The 22,987-nt window shown below is 31.4% G+C and overlaps 2 protein-coding genes and 1 pseudogene across 2 annotated transcripts; 2 read left to right on the plus strand and 1 right to left on the minus strand.

Moving 5' to 3' along the window:
* Positions 1–814: 814 nt before the first annotated feature.
* On the plus strand, positions 815–1,701 carry LOC126551323 (uncharacterized; annotated as a pseudogene).
* An 828-nt stretch (positions 1,702–2,529) lies between these two features.
* LOC126551343 (uncharacterized) lies at positions 2,530–3,281 on the plus strand. The gene is made up of 2 exons (XM_050204423.1): positions 2,530–3,135; positions 3,188–3,281. The coding sequence occupies exons 1-2, from the start codon at positions 2,530–2,532 to the stop codon at positions 3,269–3,271; spliced, it is 690 nt and encodes a 229-aa protein (XP_050060380.1). The 3' UTR covers positions 3,272–3,281.
* A 123-nt stretch (positions 3,282–3,404) lies between these two features.
* LOC126550662 (uncharacterized) lies at positions 3,405–4,652 on the minus strand. The gene has a single exon (XM_050202613.1). It carries the CDS (start codon positions 4,650–4,652, stop codon positions 3,405–3,407), a length of 1,248 nt encoding a protein of 415 aa, XP_050058570.1.
* Positions 4,653–22,987: the final 18,335 nt, after the last annotated feature.

Genomic DNA, 22,987 nt, shown 5'->3' on the forward strand with positions numbered 1-22,987 from the left:
TGAACATTCAATTTTTTTCTCTTTTGACGCACATTTGTTGTTTCAGTACTTCTCATAGTTTTTAAAAATTCTGTTAAACTACTGTTGATATGATCAGAAACATCTGGGTCATCATATTCTACTGGCAACATGTTTAATACCTTCTCACGATTTAGAGGGTATATTCTACATTTTTCGAAACCCGATTTTATTCACCCACAATTACGGTACTGTAGTAAACCGACATAGTCACTTTACTTTATACACAGAGTGTAAACGACTACATACTTTACTTATTTTCGAGTTTAATTCTAATAATACTAATAATTCTAATAACTTATTTAATTAACCAAAATAATATCAATTATACAAACAGTACACGGCGAAAAAGAAGAGGAAGAAATGTAATCATTACAAAGGAGGAATACAAAACGAAGCCACTGCACCAAGGAAACTGACATAGTTGAATTTCCATTAACGCCCTAAGTAGTAACTGGGTCCCTGGGGGGCCACCACCGCCACCGCCACCGCACACCCGCGACCTACCACTCACCCAAGGTACCGCCACCCGTACCACCCCCTGCCCAGCCATGGTGAGCGCCGCCGTCACACCACCTCCCGCCCCACCATAGATGCCGCAACCGGTACACTGCTCAGCCGTTATCTCGTAGTACACATTATCTTTATACCTATATCTATACATCTATATACGTACAAAATATATGCCCCACCACTAATCCCCACTACTAGTTAACACCTAACTTCCAGAACTCGATCATCCCCCACCATTCATAATAATAATAATAATAATATAATGACGATTAATTATTAAGCACTAATATTCAGTCATAGTTTTGTTTTAACAGTGTCAAGTTGTAAATCTCGGTTTAACTTTATCAGTATTAATATGGCAGGGCCAATAAGTGAAATGAACCGTTTGTATAAATATGTTGCACCTTCATCGCCGTCCGAACTCATCGATTGTAGTAATTTCACAATTGACCACGAAAATCGCAAGTTTTTAAACATCGGATTCGATCCAAAAGATAAATTTAATATTGTGCTGCGAATTATTACACCGGCACGGTATGTAAATATTTCTCCAGACTTCTTGAAGCGTATTTATTCATCATGGGTAATATTTTATCCCACATTCTCGATCCTGCTGTGAAAAAATTCACTTTTTTGGAATGTGAATCGGTTTTGATCACAAGTATGGTATATAAGGGAGAGCATGTATTAGTCGTGTGGTCTAAAGAAACAAGCGGATGTAGAATTTTATTGAATAGAAGAGATCTTATGACAATTCAAGATTTAGAGTGGATGATTTTTGAAACCGTATCAAGAAAAATCAATATCGTAAGACCTAATATTTTAAATCAACTCGAACAAATATCCGAATACTTTAAAACAGATTTTAATATTGATAAATCCGCTACACTCAATGAAGTTATATCAATAATCAGAGGAATTCATATTGAATTAATCGCGAAACATATACAAAAGAACAAACAGAGTTTTTTAACCCAAATAATATTATTCGCAACTGAACAGCTTGCAATCAATTGAATGACAAAATCGAGAAATTCGTTAAAAGTAAGAATATATTTTGAAATTATTAATAAAAATATTTAACATATGCATTAAATTAGACAGTTGATGCACCGGCAGAATTCATTTCACCAACCAAGAGAAATGAGATGCACGATGCTCAGGAATTAAAGGTGAAACATATTGTACATATTTTTATTACGATTACTGATTTTTGTTAATTTTAGTTTTATTCTGAAACCTTGATGTGGAAATGCTACAACCTTCACCACCAAGATACTCAAGTATGTCTCCGTTGATGAAATATAATGAAGACGATCCTTCACAGTCACGAGTAACTATAAATGAAACCAATAAAATATTCAAGTACTAAATTTTATTTTATTCTTAGGGTGCTGACGAGGAAAGGGATTCAGAGAATATTTAGTAACAAATTCGATGAATCCATTAGAGGCAGCATGGGCTCCGATTCGGAAAACTATACCAAGGACGATACACGTATGTCGTATATATATATATATATAATTTGTATGAGAAAAAAAAAATAATTATTATTAATTTTATAGGCTGTCGATGAAAATGATGGTCCTACGTATTTTAACAGACCATAATCCCCCACCATCTCTTTCCGACTTCATAGATGGCAAGTCAGCAGAACAATCTACTCACTCCAATACAAAAGTCTTTTTATAATTATTAATAAAATCTTGTTAATGATAATAATAATAATAATAAATATTTCTTATATCATAATATTTGTTATTCAATACGTTATCAATACCCAGACTATGTTTCCTTCCATAACCCTGTTTTATATCATATGAGTTTTTACTCCCACCCTGACTTAAGAGTAGGGATTCGTCCCCGCTCTAAACAAGCGCTCGATAGCACTACATAAAAAGGATGACACGACCATATGACAAGTCAGTCGTAACCCGCTCTTCAAGTTAACAAGTAACATTAAGTAACATTTCTGCGTTTAACCTTCAGTGTTACATAATGGCTAATAATCTGATCGATTGTAACACATTCTTTATTGATAGCAATGTTTATTTACATATTGGCTTAGATCCGGAACTTTTGTTTAATTGTGTTGTTTGTATTACAAGTAACTCTCAGTGCGTGAAAATGAGTGTTGAATTGTTTCAATCCATAAATACACTTCTTAACAACGTAAACTTTAGACTTCCATCGCACTTACTGTTAAAGGAGTTTAAATTGATGTCAATAGAGGAATTCAACGGTGTCAACATTCTGTCAATCAAATGCTTGCAGCAAGACCAGAATGTGCAGTTGACTAAGGAGAATGTTAAAAAGATTTTACAATTGAGCGATGCCATGGAAGAAGTTATTCAGATGAAAAATATGTATGTTCGGTCCGCTTCATTGCTTCAGGCCTGTAAGATTTCAATGTTTCTGGGGAAAGAAATGCCGTTACCCAAAGATACAAAAATAAGCGATGTTGAGGATTATCTGGAGCACATTGAGGTCAAGAAATTGAAAGAACGTATTTCAGTCCAAGGTACTTGCTTAATAGCAGATTTAAAGATTAAAGCACTCAAACAATTGGCAAGGGGCTGGTTATCTTCTTCACCCGAAACTGAGGTAATACTAAACATAATGTTGTATACTTAAACAACATTTTTTTTTTTTTTAGGCTGAAGTCAACAGACCGAGGACAAGAGCATTTGTAGCGCGTGAAAGGGCAAAGGCAAGCCGTAGATTAAGTTATTTGAAATAATTTATTATGTAATATTTTATTGTAATACAATCAGAAAAAAAAATGTTTATAATTATATTTTAATATGGCGAATAATTAAATAAAAACATCATAATTTTTTTTAAAAAAAAAGTTTTTTATTTTTACAAACTATTTACAATTTCCTTACATCACCATTAAACGGGTTATAAGTTATAATTTGATCGTGTAAAATGAGACAATAAGCTGCGGTTTTTGCTGGAATGGCCTTGTCTGTTTCGAATTCAATTCGTAAATCTACAGTCGATGATTTTACGTTGTCATTCTGTCGTGATAAATCCACGACTACGATTGGTACAAATTGTTGAAAAATATTTTTAGGAAGTAAAGGGTCACTATACTCTCTCTCGTAGTACGATTTCTGGAATTCAGCATATGCCTTGTACAATATAGCCGTAACATTGTTTGTGAAATCTGCACGAAAATCTTCATATGGATATACTTCAGAGTTTAAATGTACTTTTAGGTTTTTCAAATAGCAGTGATCGAATCGTCCTGATGGATTAAATAAATTATTTTTTCGATCGGTTTGAAGTCCGATTAATGCAAATCTAGGTTTCTCCAACAAACTGCTTGATTTTACCGTCCACGAATGAGAAGTGTTCTGAGGGAGAACTGGATACTCGCACAAGTCCCAATTTCTGAACGCACACGCAACTGGTTTACGAGAGTCTAATACTTTTAACAGTTTTATTTTTTCTTTATCACTAACTCTGATGATGGGCATCTTCCAGATAATTTTATTTAATTCAATGGCTACTTTTTTAAGTTTTTCATTAGGAGTTGTCGTCAAAACATACAACGCATCAAAATCTGTAGATGATCTGTTTAAAATTATTTGTTGATTACAGTTGAGTAGTATTTTTTTATAATCTTCACAAAATCCAAACAAGTGTTTGAGCGGGATACAACCAGCGAATTTGTTATTTAACATGAAATGTTTATTTTCACTGGCATCCATATCTACGTCCCAAGCAGCATTTTGTAGATTGTTCAATTCACTCGGAGTGTGCGAGCAAAAACCTTTAAGACTCGAAGATATTCCAGGAGATTTTAATTTTTGTATTTCCACTCCGTTAATTTCATATCGGATTTCAGAAAATAAAAATGCTAAGCCATTATTTGTAAAGTTGAATTCACCCTTCTCTGCTGTAATATCTGCAGGTATATTTAATTTACCTTCAATGTAAAGATAGCTCTCGCAAGGCAAAGTGTAAGCGTCCATATTTTGAATAGATATTCTAATTTCATCGTTATTGGATAAAGCTGTAGTCGAATACGGAAGGAAAGAGTGGTACTGCATTTGAGTTATTTTGCAATCTTCTTCATATCCGCCAGCTACGTCCAAATACATTTCATCCATGATTATAGAACTTTTAAAGAGCGTAGAAATGATAGATTGTTTTTGGTTAGTTTCTTTACAATCGGTGTACGTCTTGACGTATTAATCTTGCTAGTAGAACTATTGATTTTCTTGATAACATTTCTTTTTATATAACTGTTGAACTTAATAGCCATCTTTATGTTTAATTTGTAAACGAATTGTGATTGGCTCCCCTCTTAAATTGATTAAGTTATTATCTTGATCTCTTAGCACTATATTTACTTTACTTATAGACGTGGAATTAAGCCGGTAGAAAACTAAATGTTTTGGAACTTCAATGATTTTATGTCCAGGCGGCGAAGAAGGGAAAAACTCGTGTATCGTCTGGCTCGGTATACCATTACTGAATGAACCAGAAATTAGATTGCAATCTATTTTTATACAGTTAACTTTCATTATGTTAACTATCCGTTCAGATTCATGCTTTGTGTTTTCAGAGTAAACTTTATTTTCAAAACCTAATATTTTGGATATATTATGTTCAATCGTGAAATCAATATCATGACTACACGTCATTGAACATTTTAATGTGCTGCTATCAGCCTTGAGTTGAAACAAAGTAACATGATTTGGTAAGAGTTTTTGAATCGTTGACTCCAAATTAATTATTTCATATGATCCCGTTGGTATAGTTACATTTACACATTTGCCGAGCGAATTGCGAAATCCTATCGTATTACAATCCGGTTCTATGTTTGGTATAGAATTATGTGTTTGCAGACTTAAAAGACACAGCTGCGATGTATTTTTTACTTCTAACGGTGGAAAAATATCACATGACATTTCACTGGAATTACCATTTAATGTTATCGTGTACATGATAAAAATTTCAAACACAAATGCCCGCAATTAAATGTGTTATAACGTTGATGCCTAGTGTAATTATACTGTATGTTACATCCACTGAGGTACGACTGTAGTTCTAGTGGAGGCGGTAGATTACCAAAACTGTCGTAGTATGTAACTTGTTTTCCAATTTTTTTATACGCTACCCAATGAGTTCCTGTACTTTTTTCAATGTCCAAATTGATAACCGCTGATTCTTTATGCTTTGGTCGTGGAGGTAACCTATCTCTAGAAAACACTCCGATGAAATGAGGTATTTTCATTATGCGCGCATGTTTTATAATTTCGTAATCATACAGCGCTCTTTTGGGTAACGTAGAAATTAGTTTTTTTGCCGTTTTGGAGTTTTCTTTAAAGATTTACGGGTACCCTTTCTTTTATACGAACCACCTCCGTGTGGAGCGAGATATAGTCCTTTTCCTTTCTCTATTTTATACGTGCCGCCTTTATTAGGTGCGAGATATAATCCTCTGCCCAAATGCGAAGGTTCATTTCTATTAAATTCACTAACGGTTTTTACAACGTTAGCAATGCCACCTGTTAGCGCTCCGAGTGCAGATAAGCCAGCAAAAATTGGTATCAACGGTAACATACCACCAGTTTTCGGTATAGGTATGACACGAGGTACTCGAGATTTCTTGCCGTTTTTACGGAATATTTTTTTAGCTGCCGCAACACATTTTTTTGTTAATTTCATCAGGTTTTTTTCATTAATATTTTTTTTGAGTACATTTTTAGCCGCCTTTATTGCAGCTTTGAATCCACATCCTGCACCAATTTTACGTTTTGCCTTCATGCCCGTTGTGACTAACCACGCTGCAGCCTTTTCTTTTAAATTTGAGTCTTTTGACTTGAATCTATTCCAAGCCCTATTTTCTAATATATAATCTGCTTTTTGACGATCTGTCAAAGATTTGCTGTGATCATAAGCGATATCGTGTTCTTTACACGCCGAATCTAAAGGATTGATACCTTTATCACCACGATCCAACCGTTTTCTCAATTTTGTCCCCGGACCGCAGTACTGATAACCTAAAATGATAAATAAAAACTATAAACTTGTAAAGTGATATTGTTAGTTATGTGTGTGTGTGTGTGGTAGAGTTTATAATTACCTGGTAAATGAAGTTCAAGTGGTAATTTATTTATAAGAGTGTTAATTATACCTCCGCCTTTATTCTTGTTGTTTCTTCGAACGGGTGACATCGTGTAATGGTCAGATTACAAAGATTACACAGCTATTTATACATAATCATTATATTATAATGAAGTTTGTCGATCAACAAATAAAACTTACAGTGGAAAATATCGACCCACCTACGACTCGTGAATCAAGACATGGAGCGCTTTTACCAAATACCTGTCGTGCTTTAGTTGTTGGTCCTTCTGGATGTGGTAAAACGAATTTAATTTATGCCTTATTGACTAATATCAATGGTATACGATTTCATAACGTTTATATATACTCGAAAACACTCGATCAACCTAAATAAAAATGCTTTGTAAAATTTTAAAAGATGTGGACGGAGTACAGTTATTCACTTTTCATGAAAACGATGAGGTTATCCCTCCAGAAAAAGCATTACCAGATTCTGTTTTTATATTTGACGATATTTTATGTGAAAATCAGAATATTGTACGTTCTTACTACACGCGCTGTAGACATAACAACATTGATGTGTTCTATCTGGCGCAATCATTCGCACGCATACCAAAACAACTTATTCGAGATAATAGCAACATGATAATATTATTCAAGCAAGATGAGACTAATTTAAAACACGTTTACATGGAACACTGCTCTGGTGATATGAATTATCCCGAGTTTAAAGAGTTTTGTACTTTGTGTTGGAGTAAGGGGAGATTCAATTTCGTCGTAATAAGTAAGGACTGTGAACGTGACAACGGACGATATCGACACGGTTTTGACACGTTTGTCGTTATATAAAACACTATAGTACGATATTAACCATGGAAGACGATAGTACAGTGTTGAACGAATTAGTTATTGCTAAGGAAAACATTAAACGTAAATTTGAAGCATTAAAAAGAGGTGATGCCGACATTCAATCTTATGTATCACAAACATTTAAACCAATAATCGAGCCTCTGAACAAATTACATAACCAATCGCCAACACCACAAACTTCCGAAGCAGGTAATGATAATGACATTTCGAATGCAATTGAAGATTTAGCTACCGATAATCGGACGGGAACTTACCGGTCATTAGAAGAATGTGAGAAAGATAAAATATATGGTCCAAGAAAAAAATCTGATGGTGTTATTAAATTAGGTCATGAAGAAGTAAAATTTAAAAACAATGAAATAATTATCAATGATTCATCTTATCAGCTAACACCGGGGCTTGTTGAGTTATTGTTTTCTAGATATCCAATGCAATATACTGATAGTGATTTAAATACATATAAATCAATACTTATTCAAACATCGGCACATTTAACGCTGGACGGTACAAAAATTAAGCAAGGTGGTGCAAAGTATAAACAAATTATTTGTAAGCTATTTTCCTCGGGGACCGGTGTGCAATTACAAACGCATAATTTAGTATATTGGAATGATCCGAATGAGTTGGTTGATAGATTAAGACTTCTTTTAGCCTCTCAATCTGCGGGAAACACCGGAGTTTCAAACGAAATATTATCTATTTTTGAAGAACTCTATGAATCCGGTATAACAAAGAAAATACCTAATGTCTAAACGTGATATAGCAATCGAACTTCACAGACCGGCTAGGAAAAATTATACTAGACGAACAGTAAATGTGTACGGAAAAAACGATTTATGGCAGGCAGACTTGGTCGAGATGATACCACTTTCAAAGAAAAACAATGGATACAAGTATATTCTCTGTGTGATTGACTGCTTCACGAAATTCGCCTGGGCTATTCCATTAAAAACAAAAACGGCTTGTGAAGTGACCGGTGCCATGTCAAAAATACTTATAAGTAGATCGCCTAAACTGCTGCAGGTAGATAATGGAAAAGAATTTTACAATTTGAAATTTGACATGTTAATGACAAAGCATAATATAAAAAGTATAGCAAATATTCAACGACGAAAGCTTGTTTTGTAGAAAGGTTTAACCGAACTTTAAAAACAAACATGTATAGAGAGTTTACTGCTCAGGGTTCACATAAATGGTTATCTATTTTACCCATCCTGATAGATAATTACAACAATTCAAAACATAGAACGATCGGGATGACACCAGTCCAGGCGGAAGAAAATCCTGCACTAGTGACTTTGAAACAACGCACAATCGTTAATAGGAAAGTAAAATTCATGTTGGAGATAAAGTTCGAATAAGCACTCAGAAAGGAGTTTTTACAAAAGGATTTTTACCTAATTGGTCAACAGAAATATTCACAATAGTAAAAATAAACAAAACAGAACCACCCACTTATCAGTTACACGATTATCATGATGAACCAATAGCCGGTTGTTTTTACACCGAAGAAATATCTAAAACAAATTTTCCTAATGATTATTTAATCGAAAAAATTATACGAAAGAAGGGGAATCAGATATATGTTAAATGGATAGGGTTTAACAATTCTCATAATTCATGGATAAATAAGAATGAAATTAAAAAATAATTTCAGTCGGTGTTCAGAAGTGAATGTGCTTGGTACCACGAAATTATTTTTCAATATTCCATACGGTGAGTCAGCTTAACAATATGTCTTCGGCTATTTTGGACATTCATTGCATTCTCGGAGTCAACAACAAGTATTTTATTAAAGAAATGTCTATAGCAGACACTGAAACATGGACCCATCAACACTTTATATTTAAACATACATCTTTAAAACAAGACGCAAAAAGTCGAAACGTAAACAGTTTGCTTGAACGGTTGCAACACGGTTTATCATTGGAATACGGTGATATCGAGTATGGAGAAATACAGAAAATATTTCAATCATAACATTTGATAGAATTTACGTCAAAGGTTTGCAGAAAAACAAAAATTATCGAAGAGTTCATGCCGCACGCTACGTCTTCAACATTGAAAACTTAGAATGTCCACGGCTTAGTCAATTGAACGGAGAAACACTACCATGTTGTATTTTTCATATGGATTTTAATCCTCAACAATGTACATTGTAGAAAGTATTTGCTATAAAAAAATGGTATGTTTATAATGTTTAAGATTGTATTCTATTATTTGAATAAACAATAATAATATTTTAACATTGTTGGATTTTTTTTTTTTATTTACTCTATAACACGGTATAATGTTAATAAAAACAAAATCAAACAGATATTTACATGACCTTAACAATAAATTATAGAATATATATATATATAATATTATGTACACTGTATAACATTTTTTAACATTTAGTTGTTCAAGTTGTACATTGTATAAAGTATTTAAAAAATGGTATGTTTATAATGTTTAAGATTGTATTCTATTAATTAAATAAACAATAATAATAATAATAATATTTTAGCATTGTTGAATTATTTTTACTATATAACATGGTATAATATTATTAAAAATAAAATCACACAGATATTTACATGACAATAACAAAAATTATAGAATATAATATATTATGTACACAGGTAATAAGATTTGTTCGGTAAAGGTCCTATATAACATTGATTTTCTGGAGTGTTAAAAAAATGTGGAAAGTATCCTTTTTTCGCTTCTGTAAGTCCAACGTTTTTGGGAAGTCAGATAGTTTAGACTGTATAAAATTAAGGCTATCGATGAATTTTATGTTCAAGACCCCTTCTTTTATTTCGAGCATCATAACTTTTGTCCCGTTACGAATTATTTCGTATTTGACTGTTGGCATGTATTTTAAAATGTATTGTATTATAAAATATGTATCGTATGATTTTGAATTGTGTGCTATGTATGTTGTTCCTTTCATATCTTTACTTAGTGCCCATTTGCAAAATTATCATTAGCCGTGGCCACGTCATCTGTCGAAAACACATATTTTGTACCTTCAAAATTGTGCGCAATTACCATATTTGGTATGTGTGTCCTGTGTTTTGTTGGGCTTCGTAATCGAAAAATATATAATTCGTTGTGAACGTACAGTCTTTCCGTTTTTCTGATGATTTGTTGTTACAAACGCAGGCTTCAACACAATATCCTCCTTTTCCTATTTTTCGTTGCATAAAACATTCATGTAGACACAATTTGATGTTTTCTTGTTTGCAATTATGGCATTTTCCATATCCGCAAACGCAATTGTGTGTGTGGTCATTTCTTTGTACGATTAAATTACATCCACTGCATTTATACTCCTTATCGCAAACATTTCTATGTTTTCTTAAACATTCGACATCGACACAGTAACGGTTGCACTCTTGACAAAAAATTTTTTCTTTTCTGAAGTCATGGATATGATATTTTTCGTTACACAGCTTACACTTTAGCCCGGTCCTTTTTTACACACTGTTTATTTTTATTATTATTATACCCCGTATCACATAATTCGCAGTAGTATACACGTTCCTTAAACGAAGGCATGGAATAAATAGTATGAAAATGATCATTTTTTTTCAATAGATAAATCTTAATTCTATTTTCATTTCCCGAGTAGTCGATTTCACAAAAATTATCCACATTCACGACTTTCACTTGAATGTTCAACAATTTTTCGACATTTTCTATATCGCGGTAGGTAAACGGTCGGTATCAAATATTTTTAATTTTTGACATATTTGCTTTGTCAAACGCGTTTGTATATTATTTCTGCCATTCCGTAGGTCTTTTATTTGGCTATCGGTTAATTTATGTCCCAATATATCAGCAGTCTTGTACGATAATCCAACTAAAATAGCACGGGGGCAACATAATTCATCTTGATTATTAATTTCTGTTACACATCTTTTGTTTTTGGTAAAAAGATTCAAGTATTCCCAAGACGGTTTAGGTTTACCACCTTTAGGCATTATAATAACTTGAAAACTGAATACCGTTTCGTTAATATTCACAGACTGATCCGATGTTAATATACTACAAATTTTATTTAAAATTTTCTGCCCTGAGATATTGGATGTCATGTTACCTGTGGATATTGGCGAAAAAAACTTCGGATTGTCTGCGTGCATATTAACAATGTCCCCATCAGTAAAATTTGTAATTGTTTTAATATTTGTTATCATATTTTCTAAACCATCCTCTAATAGTGCGTTTAAACTAACTATATCTAAATTTCCCGGCACAGGTTTTAATGTTATACTATAGTCAATCATATAAGCATTATACTTTTTTATAAATCTATTTTTCTTATTATAAATGCTGAACAAATTTGATTCTAAAAGTGAAGTTTCAGTTGCTGGTTCTATTAGTTTCGCTTTTTTTCTTTTTTCTTTTGTTCCGACCGTGGTGCCAACGTGTAGACGCTTACCTAAAAAATGTACACATAATATATAATATAAGCGTTTCATAAAAATGTTAATTAAATACTTTTGTTAGACGTTTCAGCTGGATTATTTTCCACGAAAATGTTGGGGGCTATTTCAAGCATGTCCTGTTGTTTGGCATTAGCTAAAAACATTTAATAGTGTTATATTATGTAGGTATGTATAGTTTATAATAAGTGTATCATACTTTTACATAATTCACTATTTTCGACCTCTTCCAACAATTGAACACACAATTCATCGTCACTGTCCTCGAACATTATATTATTGTCATCTAATTAAAAAGCAAAAATATTTTTTATTTTTGACACCGAATAAACAAAGTACGTCTTACTTTTACATAATTCAGTATTTTCAACCTCATTCAACAATTGAACACACAATTCATCGTCACTGTCTTCAAACATATTACCATCTGAAAAAACATTAAATATTATAATACTCAATTATAAACATATATATAATATATATTATATATATATATATATATATAAAGTTCTTACTTATTGCTTCAGGTATTGTTGGTACTAAAGGTGCTGCTGGTGCTGCTGTTGGTACTGCAGGCTGTTTATTAATACCTAAAATGGATCAATACTATAATATTTTAAACTTGAACACCGAAATCGCTATAACAATTTATTGTCTATCTGTGATGTACCATCTGAGATCGAGTGTCCTATTACGTTGACCTAATAACCATGAACATGTGGTTGCATATACTAAACTCCTTAAATACGGTCAGAATGTCTTAACACGACGTATACCGGTGTCCATGTCCATATCTAATGATAACAATAAAAGTAGATATAAAACGCGGGAAACAGAAACCGATTCGTTAAGTTGCATGCCTGAGTCTGTGCTGTCTATGAATTATATGACGATAAAAGTAAACGATAAAAACGCGAGAAACTGAATGCAAAAATGTTCAAAATAGTAGTATATTCTACAACCAAATAATTTATAATCGTATTTTCAATAATGTAGTATTGTTAATGGTGCATGTATTAGTATTATATAATGATAAATAAATAAATAAATACATTTTTTTCTCATACAAACCTAATATTGTACGACTGTGAGAAATTACACGCATGTAAATCGTGATTATTACGTATGGATATTTACCATTATACATTATACGTTAAATTTTATTTACTCACCGTGAATACTTTTGATGTGTCGTTTGAGAGCATCGTTTCTAGTAAATAAATTTCCACAAATAGTACACTTAAATGGTTCATTACTATTATGGCGCTTTAAATGCCTAGCTAAAATGTATTTTCGCGAGAAAAAACATTGACACTGATCGCACTTAAACATTTTGTATAATTATAATTATTATTTTAATAAACACATCAGAACGATATCACTGCGAAAACCACACTAAATCAGTGATACTGTGCCATAACCTAATGCAATGAGGAGAACAAAATATGTCAGCAGAATCGGGTTACAAGAGAAAAAAAAATGCTTGTTGGTGTTTTTTAATTTTTACTGGAATATAATCGGTACTAATGATAAATCTTAGTGCATTATGTTAGTGTAGTTTGTTGAGTTGTGTTAAAAATTATTTAAAATTATTTTGTTTTTAAAAATGTCATACTCCAGCCAAGTATCTACTATAACACACCTGACGTTTCAGCAGGCTTCATCGACTTTTTAGCGAATGGCGAGTTTGATGAAATGGTATGTTTAATTACTTATACATAATATATTAAAAATAACACATTTTATTATATTTATAGCTATCAAATACACCAAGACGTATGTTTTATAATAATCTATTAAGCCAAGGTGAAAATATTTCTGTTAAAAAAGTTAGTATGACAAAATATATTATTATAGCACTTACCTTACCATAGTCATGTATACCTATATATTTGTTGTTGTGGTTATAGACTAGAAACGATGTAAAACATATATCGGATGATTGTGTTAATCAACAACAGACCAATGGTATGTTCATTTAATGTTGTTTTTTCCGTGCATTATGCATAATATATATTTACTATTATAGATAAACCAAATGATATCGACCCATGGGGTGGCGAAGATTCAGATAATATATGTCTTGAAGCCCTTAGATATAAAAATATAATATAAATATATTAAATATATTTTAATAATATATATTTGGGGTGAAGAATACACAGATGATAAGAAAATGTTGTTAAGAGCTTGTATTGAATCTAATACCTAACACGTATTACATATATATATATGAAAAATATAACTCTTGATTATTCTATAACTTTATTTTATTTTTTTTTTTTAATCACAAATCTTCGTCGTCGTCTGTTGAAATAACGGGCGAAAACGTTTCAGACATTTCGTCGTCACTCAAATCTTCGTCAGTTGGCATTTCTTCATCATCACTACTATAAAGATTTTTTTTTTTTTTTTAAATTTTAGAAAAAAAAATAATAATAATAATAATAATAAACTTACTTTATAAATAATCGGTTTTGGTTGAAAGATTGTGGCAACCAACCTTCAACCATCAAATTCCTGATCTCGTTCTCGAGAAATTCACCCATCATTATTGTTACCTCGTTTATTGTAACGGGTGTCGTAGGTAGTTCATCAACACTAAACACCGAATAATATGATAAATAAACTAATAATAAAATAAAATAACATAAAACTTACATTGGAGGTAAATCCTGATTTGGAGTATCAAATATTAAATCATAATTTTGACAGATTGTTATCCCAATATGATTTCGGCTTCCTTGATCCACTTCCATTCTTTTTAGATCTAGTATACATACAGGTCTCTACACGCTGTACGATTAGAATTAGTCTACCATCCCAGATCACCGGACTTAGCTTAGTTGTTGGGTCGCACCCTAACATCGCCGCTTTCTAAGTCCATTCCCAGTATTACTTTCAGGCTTAGATACAGGTCGTTGGGCCGCGCCCTAACATCGTCGCTTGTACTCTAAGTCTAGATCCCAATCTTAAATCAACTAATTTCTCGGGCAGAGTCATTATACTCTGTCCTCAAATTTATTAAGTATTGTTAAACATTAAATTACAATTATATTTTCTTAACATTATAAACTATATGTCTGCGCCCAACACTGGGGCTCTCGAAGGACCACTCGAGACTGTTCGAGAACGAGAGGAGCCAAGGCCGGCCAAGTCTGACGCTAAACGCCGACTACGGGGCGGGTAGGCAACCAAATATGTTCGCGCCTTATATATTACAGGTAGGCAATATTGCGTTCGGTGACAACATGAAGGAACGGGACGAGACATATATATAATAGAACACAAGGGAAGCAGGATGATACAATTTAGTTAATGGGGCCGAGGGGCCCTGTGGTCGATCCTGTCTGGTGCAATGACCACAGGGGGGACCTATCAATATGGTAAAACTTAAAACTACTTATAAATAAAGGCAGGTGTAGACGGGCTGGTTACTGGTTGGATGGTGACTGGTTGGCTGGTGATTGGGACGACTGGACGACCGGGGCGGCCTCTCACACACCCCACACTGGGTGCTGGCGGTCTTACGCGAGTGTGAGCAGCACGTTGATCAGCCGGAGTTGTCCGACGTGATGTTGGTGACGACACCAAAACAACTACCCAAGACAATTACGTAGACCAATATGTCGTATGTCGGACTAACCTTCGATGAGAGTCGGCGGGGCGACAGGTGCACACGACAAGTCGGATGGTGAATAAAATAATAACGCACTAATGTTTGGACACCTGGTTGGCAAAAAGGTATAATGTGATTCGAGCCGCATTGGCACGAATAAGAAAAAAAAAAAAAAATACAAGGTAGAATAATTATAACACGGTTGATAATGTTGCGCTCAATGCGACTTAATAAACATATCTCCAAAAGAATGGAACAAAAAGAAGCCAATCGCTACAGTAGCGGGCGAGCCGACAAAAATACGTACGACACAGACAACGGTAAAACTACGACAGAGAGAAAAAATAATAATAAATAAGGGCGTTGGCCGCAAAATAATAACAATGATAATAATAAGATATAAAAACAAACGATAATAAAACATATGTGACCAAAGGCCGACAAATAATTGTTTAAGAAAAAGATGTATAACAAAGAGAATAAATAACATTAAGACTAGATAATAATATTATACTAATTTAACAATTAACCATGAAGGACGGAGTGGAGTACAGGGGAGACGGGAGAGATAAGGACGGTTATCGTTGTCCAGAGTAGCGGTCCGATTTGTTCGGCGCGAACACTATATATTATACTAATTCAAATTGTTATGTTCAACTTATTACGTATCCCGAACTCCATCTACTTACGTACGACCGACAAGCGTTCCAGAGATATATTTACACATATATGTGTGACGCGTGCAGTGCAAGCAGCACCTGAGGTCACTGCCAGTTCACTACAATACTTTAGTATAAAATGTTGTATAAAAAAAAAAAACACACCAGTTTTAGAAAATATAAATTTAGGTTATTATCCTGAGTCCACTAATCAAACAAAATAATTAACTTTAATTCATAATATTTAAAATAAGGTAGGTAAAATTAAATTATATTCATGCTAAACTGTCAAGGGCGTACCTAAGGGGGGGGTTTTCGGGTCTAGACCCCCCCCCCCATTGATTAACTGAATTTAAAATGCTTAAGGTGCAAACCACAGATTGTATAATATAGTATAATTGGTATTTTATATAGTAAATGTATAATGTATATTATAATAAAATATCAAATAGAATGTGGCATTACGTCATCCGGTCACCGCTACAATATGCACTTTTTATCGCCGTCTCCCATGTTCGGTTGGCCAAACGTACCAAATTATAAGTATTTATAATTAATCGCAAGTCCTCTCTTTTACGCATATTAATATAATATATATAACATAATATATTATATCATTAAATTATCTAAGATTATATCTTTGCTTGTCCCATAGAGTATTACTCTATGGCTTGTCCAAAAATTATGTTGATAACGATAACGTGATTTCAAGCTTGCAACAACAGCAGCACAGCTGATATTTTTATATAATAATATAGTATTATTTAGGTGGTATTTCCGGAGTATTACCACCAAAATAAGTATATAAATAAACAATAATAATGTTAATGTTTAATGTCTTTCTGTGCTATACAATCGGCAGTGCGCAAGTGTATATTTCTTATTATTATATTTATTAATTAAAATTTTAAATAAATAATGGATAAGTCATCAGAATCATCTGCAAAAGCAAAATTGGAAAAGTTTTTATTTAAAAAAGATACAGATATTCAAGTAAGTAAAAATTAATATTTTTGTTTGCATATTTAAAAACATTATATACATTAGTTTGTAGTACTTAATCAAAATACCTATATAAAATTAAAAATGATTTTTTATTAATAAAAACTAATAGTTTAAATGTCTAATAGTTTTATAAAGAAGTTGATTGTTGTGTTTTATATGTTTTTAAATTTAATATGTTTATAATAAATATTATTTTAGAAACAAGACAAAAAAAGATCAAATGTACAAAATCAAAATAGTTTAAATAAAAAACAAAAAATAGATAATTACTTCAAAAGTACTGTTTCAAATGTAAGTTATAAGATCCAAATACATTCTATCTAAATACTATCACAAATACATAAGTTATTTAAGTAATTTAACTTTTGATTATTTCAGAATACAGAAAGTAGTAAGATCAATAGTGAAAAAAACCAAAATATAGTTGACCAATCTATTATTACAAACTGTGATGTAAGTATCTATGTATTTTATTTTAATACTACAATGCTCTAATATACTCAATGTTATACAAAGCTTATTTAATTTTCTAGAGCCTAAAAGATGGTCAAGATAGCCCGATACAAAATTTTACCTCTAATTATGAACTTAAAAATACATCAAGTGAAAATGACATTTCATTTCTTTTAGATAATGTCAAATTAAATTTACAAGAAAGATTAGAATTTATGAATACAATTTGGACACCTGATTTTAGTTATAATTTTCCAATAAAAACTGTAGGGAAAAAGCATCTTAAATTTCAAGCAAGCTGGCTACTAACATGGAAATGGCTTTCCTATTCTAAAATAAGAAATGGGGCCTTTTGCAAATATTGTGTAATTTTTTCTCAAAAAGAAGGAGGAATAGGAAAACAGAGTTTAGGCATGTTGTGTACTAAAGAATTTTCTAATTGGAAACATGCCATTGAAAAATTTAAAAATCATGAAGAAACTGGTTATCATAAAACTTGTAAAGAAAATTATAAAGTAATGTCTCAAAAAAATTATACTCCTATAAATATGCAGATAAATAAAGCGATGGCTGCTGAACTTATTGAAAATAGGAAATTGGTTATGCCTGTAATTGAGAGTGTAATTTTTTGTGGGCGTCAAGGGCTTTCATTAAGAGGTCATAACGATTCTGGACCTTTAGTAATGGAACATGAGCCTATCGAAAATGATGGTAACTTTAGAGCTGTTTTAAGATATGGTCTTCGCATGAATTGTATGGGAAATTCTGATCTTCAACTAATAAGAGAACGCTGTAAACGTAATGCACAGTATATTAGTCCAAAAATACAGAATGAAATTGTTAATATATGTAATAATTTAATACTTGATAAATTGTTAAAAAATAAATTCTTCGAAAGGTTTTTGTGTTCTAGCAGATGAAACAGCTGATGTAGCTGGAATAGAACAGTTTTCAATTTGTGCCAGGTATATTTATAATAATGAAATAAAAGAAGACTTCTTAAATTTTGTTCCAGTAGAAAGTACAACAGGAGAAAATTTAGCTCATACTTTAATAAAAAGCTTGGAAAATTTTGGTATAAATATACAATATTTAAGAGGGCAAGGCTACGATGGGGCAGCTTCTATGAGTGGAAGGTTTAATGGTGTTCAAAGTATAATCAAAAAACAGTACAAGACAGCAGTATACGTTCATTGCAGTGCTCATGTGTTAAATTTAGTAATATGTAGTTCTTGTGAAATGGCTTGTATCAGAAATGCAATGGGTGTTATTGAAACTGTTTATAATTTTATGAATACTCCTAAAAGACAGTGTGTATTACAAAGTGAAGTAAGAAATAAAGTATTAAATTCAAAGAAAGAAAAATTAATAAAATTATGTGCAACACGTTGGGTAGAAAAACATGAATCTATTAGAACATTTATTGATTTACAAGAAGCTATAGTGAGCTCATTAGAAATAATGGCAGAGTGGGTTGATAAAGAAACTTCTTCAAAAGCAACACAACTACTTTTTTCATTAAGTGATACAACATTTAATGTAAGTTTGATGGTAATTGATGAAGTTTTTAAACATTCATATATACAAGATATATACACAAGGTAAAGCATTACAAAGAGATAATATTGACTTAATCGAAGCAATGAATTTAGCTGAAGATTTAACTAATGAAGTAAAACAAATGAGACAAAATAGTGATGAAGTTTTTTCAAAAATTTTTATGACTTTAGAAGAAAAATCTAAACTTTTAAATTTTGATATTCATATTCCAAAAATTTGTAAGCGTCAAACCAACCGCTTTAATATTTCTACAGACTCTGCTGAAGAGTATTTTAGAATATCAATTTTTACTCCATTTTTAGATTATTTTATTGATCAAATGAATAATCGTTTTATAGAACACAGATCAATCATAAAAGGATTTCAATCTTTATTTGACAATGATTTGGATAAAAATAGGAATGACATTTTAGAGTTGATACAATTTTATAAAGATTCAGATGATCTAAGTGTCCCCGATATAGTTATAACGGAACTTAAAATGTGGAAAAACATTTTAAATAGAATTGAAAAAGAAAAAAAACCAAAAAAAACTATTGAATTTCTTAAATTTTGTGATGAAGATTTATTTCCAAATGTATATAAGTTATTAAAAATTGTATGTATTTTACCTGTGACAACATGTACTTCAGAAAGAAGTTTTTCATCTTTAAGAAGACTTAAAACTTATTTAAGAAGTACTATGGCTGAAAATAGACTTAATAGTTTAGCCATGCTAAGTATTCATCGTGAAGAACTTTTGACTCCTGAAGAAGTTATTGAACAGCTTATTAAAAAAAATAGAAGACTGAAATTTTAAACTATTAAAAATTATATTAGTTCTATTAAAATAAATGTAATATTTAACACATTGTTTAAATTTTAAGTTAATAAATTAATAGGTTTGGTGTTTTTTTAATTACATAGTTTTTTTAATATTTAAAAAAAGTGGACCCCCCCTTTGAAAAATTTCTGGGTACGCCCCTGTAAACTGTAACCTGTTAAATGTAATTGTTTTAGAAATTTGAATTATGATTTATGAGAATTAACTATTTAGTATATAAATATTTAATACGTTTCTTATTTTTATGTATAGGTAAAATTAATAATTATGTAATTGAATACTTGAAAAAGTAATTCAAATGATTATAGTTTAATATTTAATTTGTAATAATTACATACTTTTAGGTACCTATACTTTATCATGTATAATATGTTAAATATTATTATTATTATCGCATATATTATAATATAACTATAAAATAAAAGTTATATATATAATATATTATATAACATTTGAATTAGTGTTTTGTCACATTTTTATCATTATAAAATAATAGAAATCAAAAACTGCAATAACTATTAACTACCTTTTATTATTATATCTATACCCATAGATATAAGACGTGTGTTGCGCCAGCACCACCCGTTACTAAAATTTCATTTTTTATATTATCAATATTTAGCACTTAATTAGCATGAATTTGCATCACCAATTTCGCAATTTGCATGATATCAGTGACGCCGAAATTTCAAAAATCAATGGGTGGTACTAAAAACGTTACGCCAGCACCACCCAACAACAAAAATTGATTTTTTTATATTTTTGTATCACTATCATTTAGCACGCTTATAGCATGAATTTGCACGATTATCGTCGAAATTCGCACAATCGTCATTTCCGTGCAATTTTTTTTCAGAAGAATTTGCACGTTTCGCCAGCACCGCTCCAAATCGAAATCTTGCAAATTCTTGAAAACCAACTATGCCATCATTTAGCACGCTATTAGCATGAATTTTCACCGTCCCAAATTTTGAAATCTTACAAATTTCATCGAATGTTTAGTGAGCTTTTTTGATCTTCTATATTTTAAGTAAGATTTTCAGTATAATATATTAATGTCTAAGTGATTATCCCATTTATTTAATTTAATCCAATAAATAATATTGTGTTAGAGGATGACAGCGCACTGTATGTTTTCTCTCTCTGGCCCAAGAGCGCATATGGAGAAAAAGCATTTACACAGAATCATTTTTTATTTGTTTTGAATAATTTTAGAGTAAAATCATCTATTGAAGAATTATAAGGAAATTAATTTTTGAGGTAATGACATCGATTTTTGTTTCAGAGTTTTAGTATTGAATTAAAATGCTACTAAAATATTTGCAACAGATAGATATATTGCAATCATAATTATTTGATTCTAAACTTAAAATATTCTCGATTAGGGTACAAATTGGTTTTAGTTTTATATATTTTTTATATGAATAAAATAAACCTATGTTTATTAATGTCATTATTTTCAATCATTTGTTTGTAAATGTACGTAATAGTCCACCCACGAAAACTGCCCTCCGACTCCTGCAACCCACGTCCCACATACAATAATTCACTATTTAGATATTTGTTCCCAAAATAAACCAGTCACCGTAGTTTACCCGCACGTATCTATTCCAAGTGTTTATGAGAACCACTATACAAAGAAACTGCTGTTAGGTTCGTGACGGTTGCGAACAAGTTATCAATTGGTGGACTACTATTTATAATCAATAACCATAAACAGTGATTTTATTCTATTTTTGGCAAAAATGTACACAAATATAAAGCATTGTGACTTGTTATGAATTATTTTTCAATCGTATGTTCAGTTGTTCACTCTTCAGTGAATCGTTCAAGTGTTTTCTGATTATTTTATCTTTAAACTACCTACAAGATGAAAGGACGAAAGCCAGCAATTCATCCTGATGAAGTAGTGGAAGCAGTGCTTCAATTTAAAGACCGAATAATTATTGAAGATAATGGTGAAAAAAGTAAATGAATAATGTCTTTTAATTTGTAAATTTTTATCTACACGAAAACTTTAATTTACTTGAATGATATGTCATAATTAAATATATTAAAAATCGTGACAACTAAATCATGCATAACATAAGTAATAATTAGGGCAGAGGACTTATAGCATTTGCATATTTGTTTTGCACAGTCGCAAAAATAGCAGAGTACGAAATAAATACGTTTCATGCTTTCGATAGCTAGTTTTAAAATGTAATTTTGCATATAAATGCATATTTTGATACTTTTTACTTTTTACTTTTTATGGTATACTTTATACTAGGCCTGCTCGATAGTCATTCGTTTGACTCGATTGTCGATACTTTCAAAATAATCGATTATTTTGATTAATCGATATATTTTGAAAAAAAATTGAATTTACGATATTATTTATTTACCATGTTCGATAGTCAATTGGATTTAAATAATCGATATAATCGATACTATCGGATAACCCATACTTTTTTTTTGACCCACGGCAACTTACGCTATTGGGTGTGGTGGTGGAATGGTAGGGTGAAACACGTGTGTGTAAGTATGTGGGGCACTGGGTTATGGACCATGATGGGTTATGGCCCATGGCTCATGGGTACTAATGTACAATTAACTATTAAATATTAGTCATTAGATAATTAAAAAGTACAATTTAGAATATAAAAGATTTACTTTCTTTTTAATAAACAATAAATAAGTAATAACCAATTATTACAAAGTAGATTTCATTTAAAACATAATAATATAACATGTCAACAAATATAAAAAATAATTAATTCTCTCTGCTTTGAAAATAATAATAAAATTAGCAGCTTAAAGTTATAAATTTAACACTACAATAAAAATAATGAAGAACAGTTTCTTCATCAGTCTCAATGTTTCATATATTAACACGTTGAGTGCCTCGTAGTGTTTGGAGCCCGTTGCCCGAGAATCCACGTGAAATTGGTCCCCCAATTACGTC

The sequence above is a fragment of the Aphis gossypii genome, chromosome 3 (assembly GCF_020184175.1).
Source record: "Aphis gossypii isolate Hap1 chromosome 3, ASM2018417v2, whole genome shotgun sequence".
Taxonomy (NCBI): Eukaryota; Metazoa; Arthropoda; class Insecta; order Hemiptera; family Aphididae; genus Aphis; species Aphis gossypii.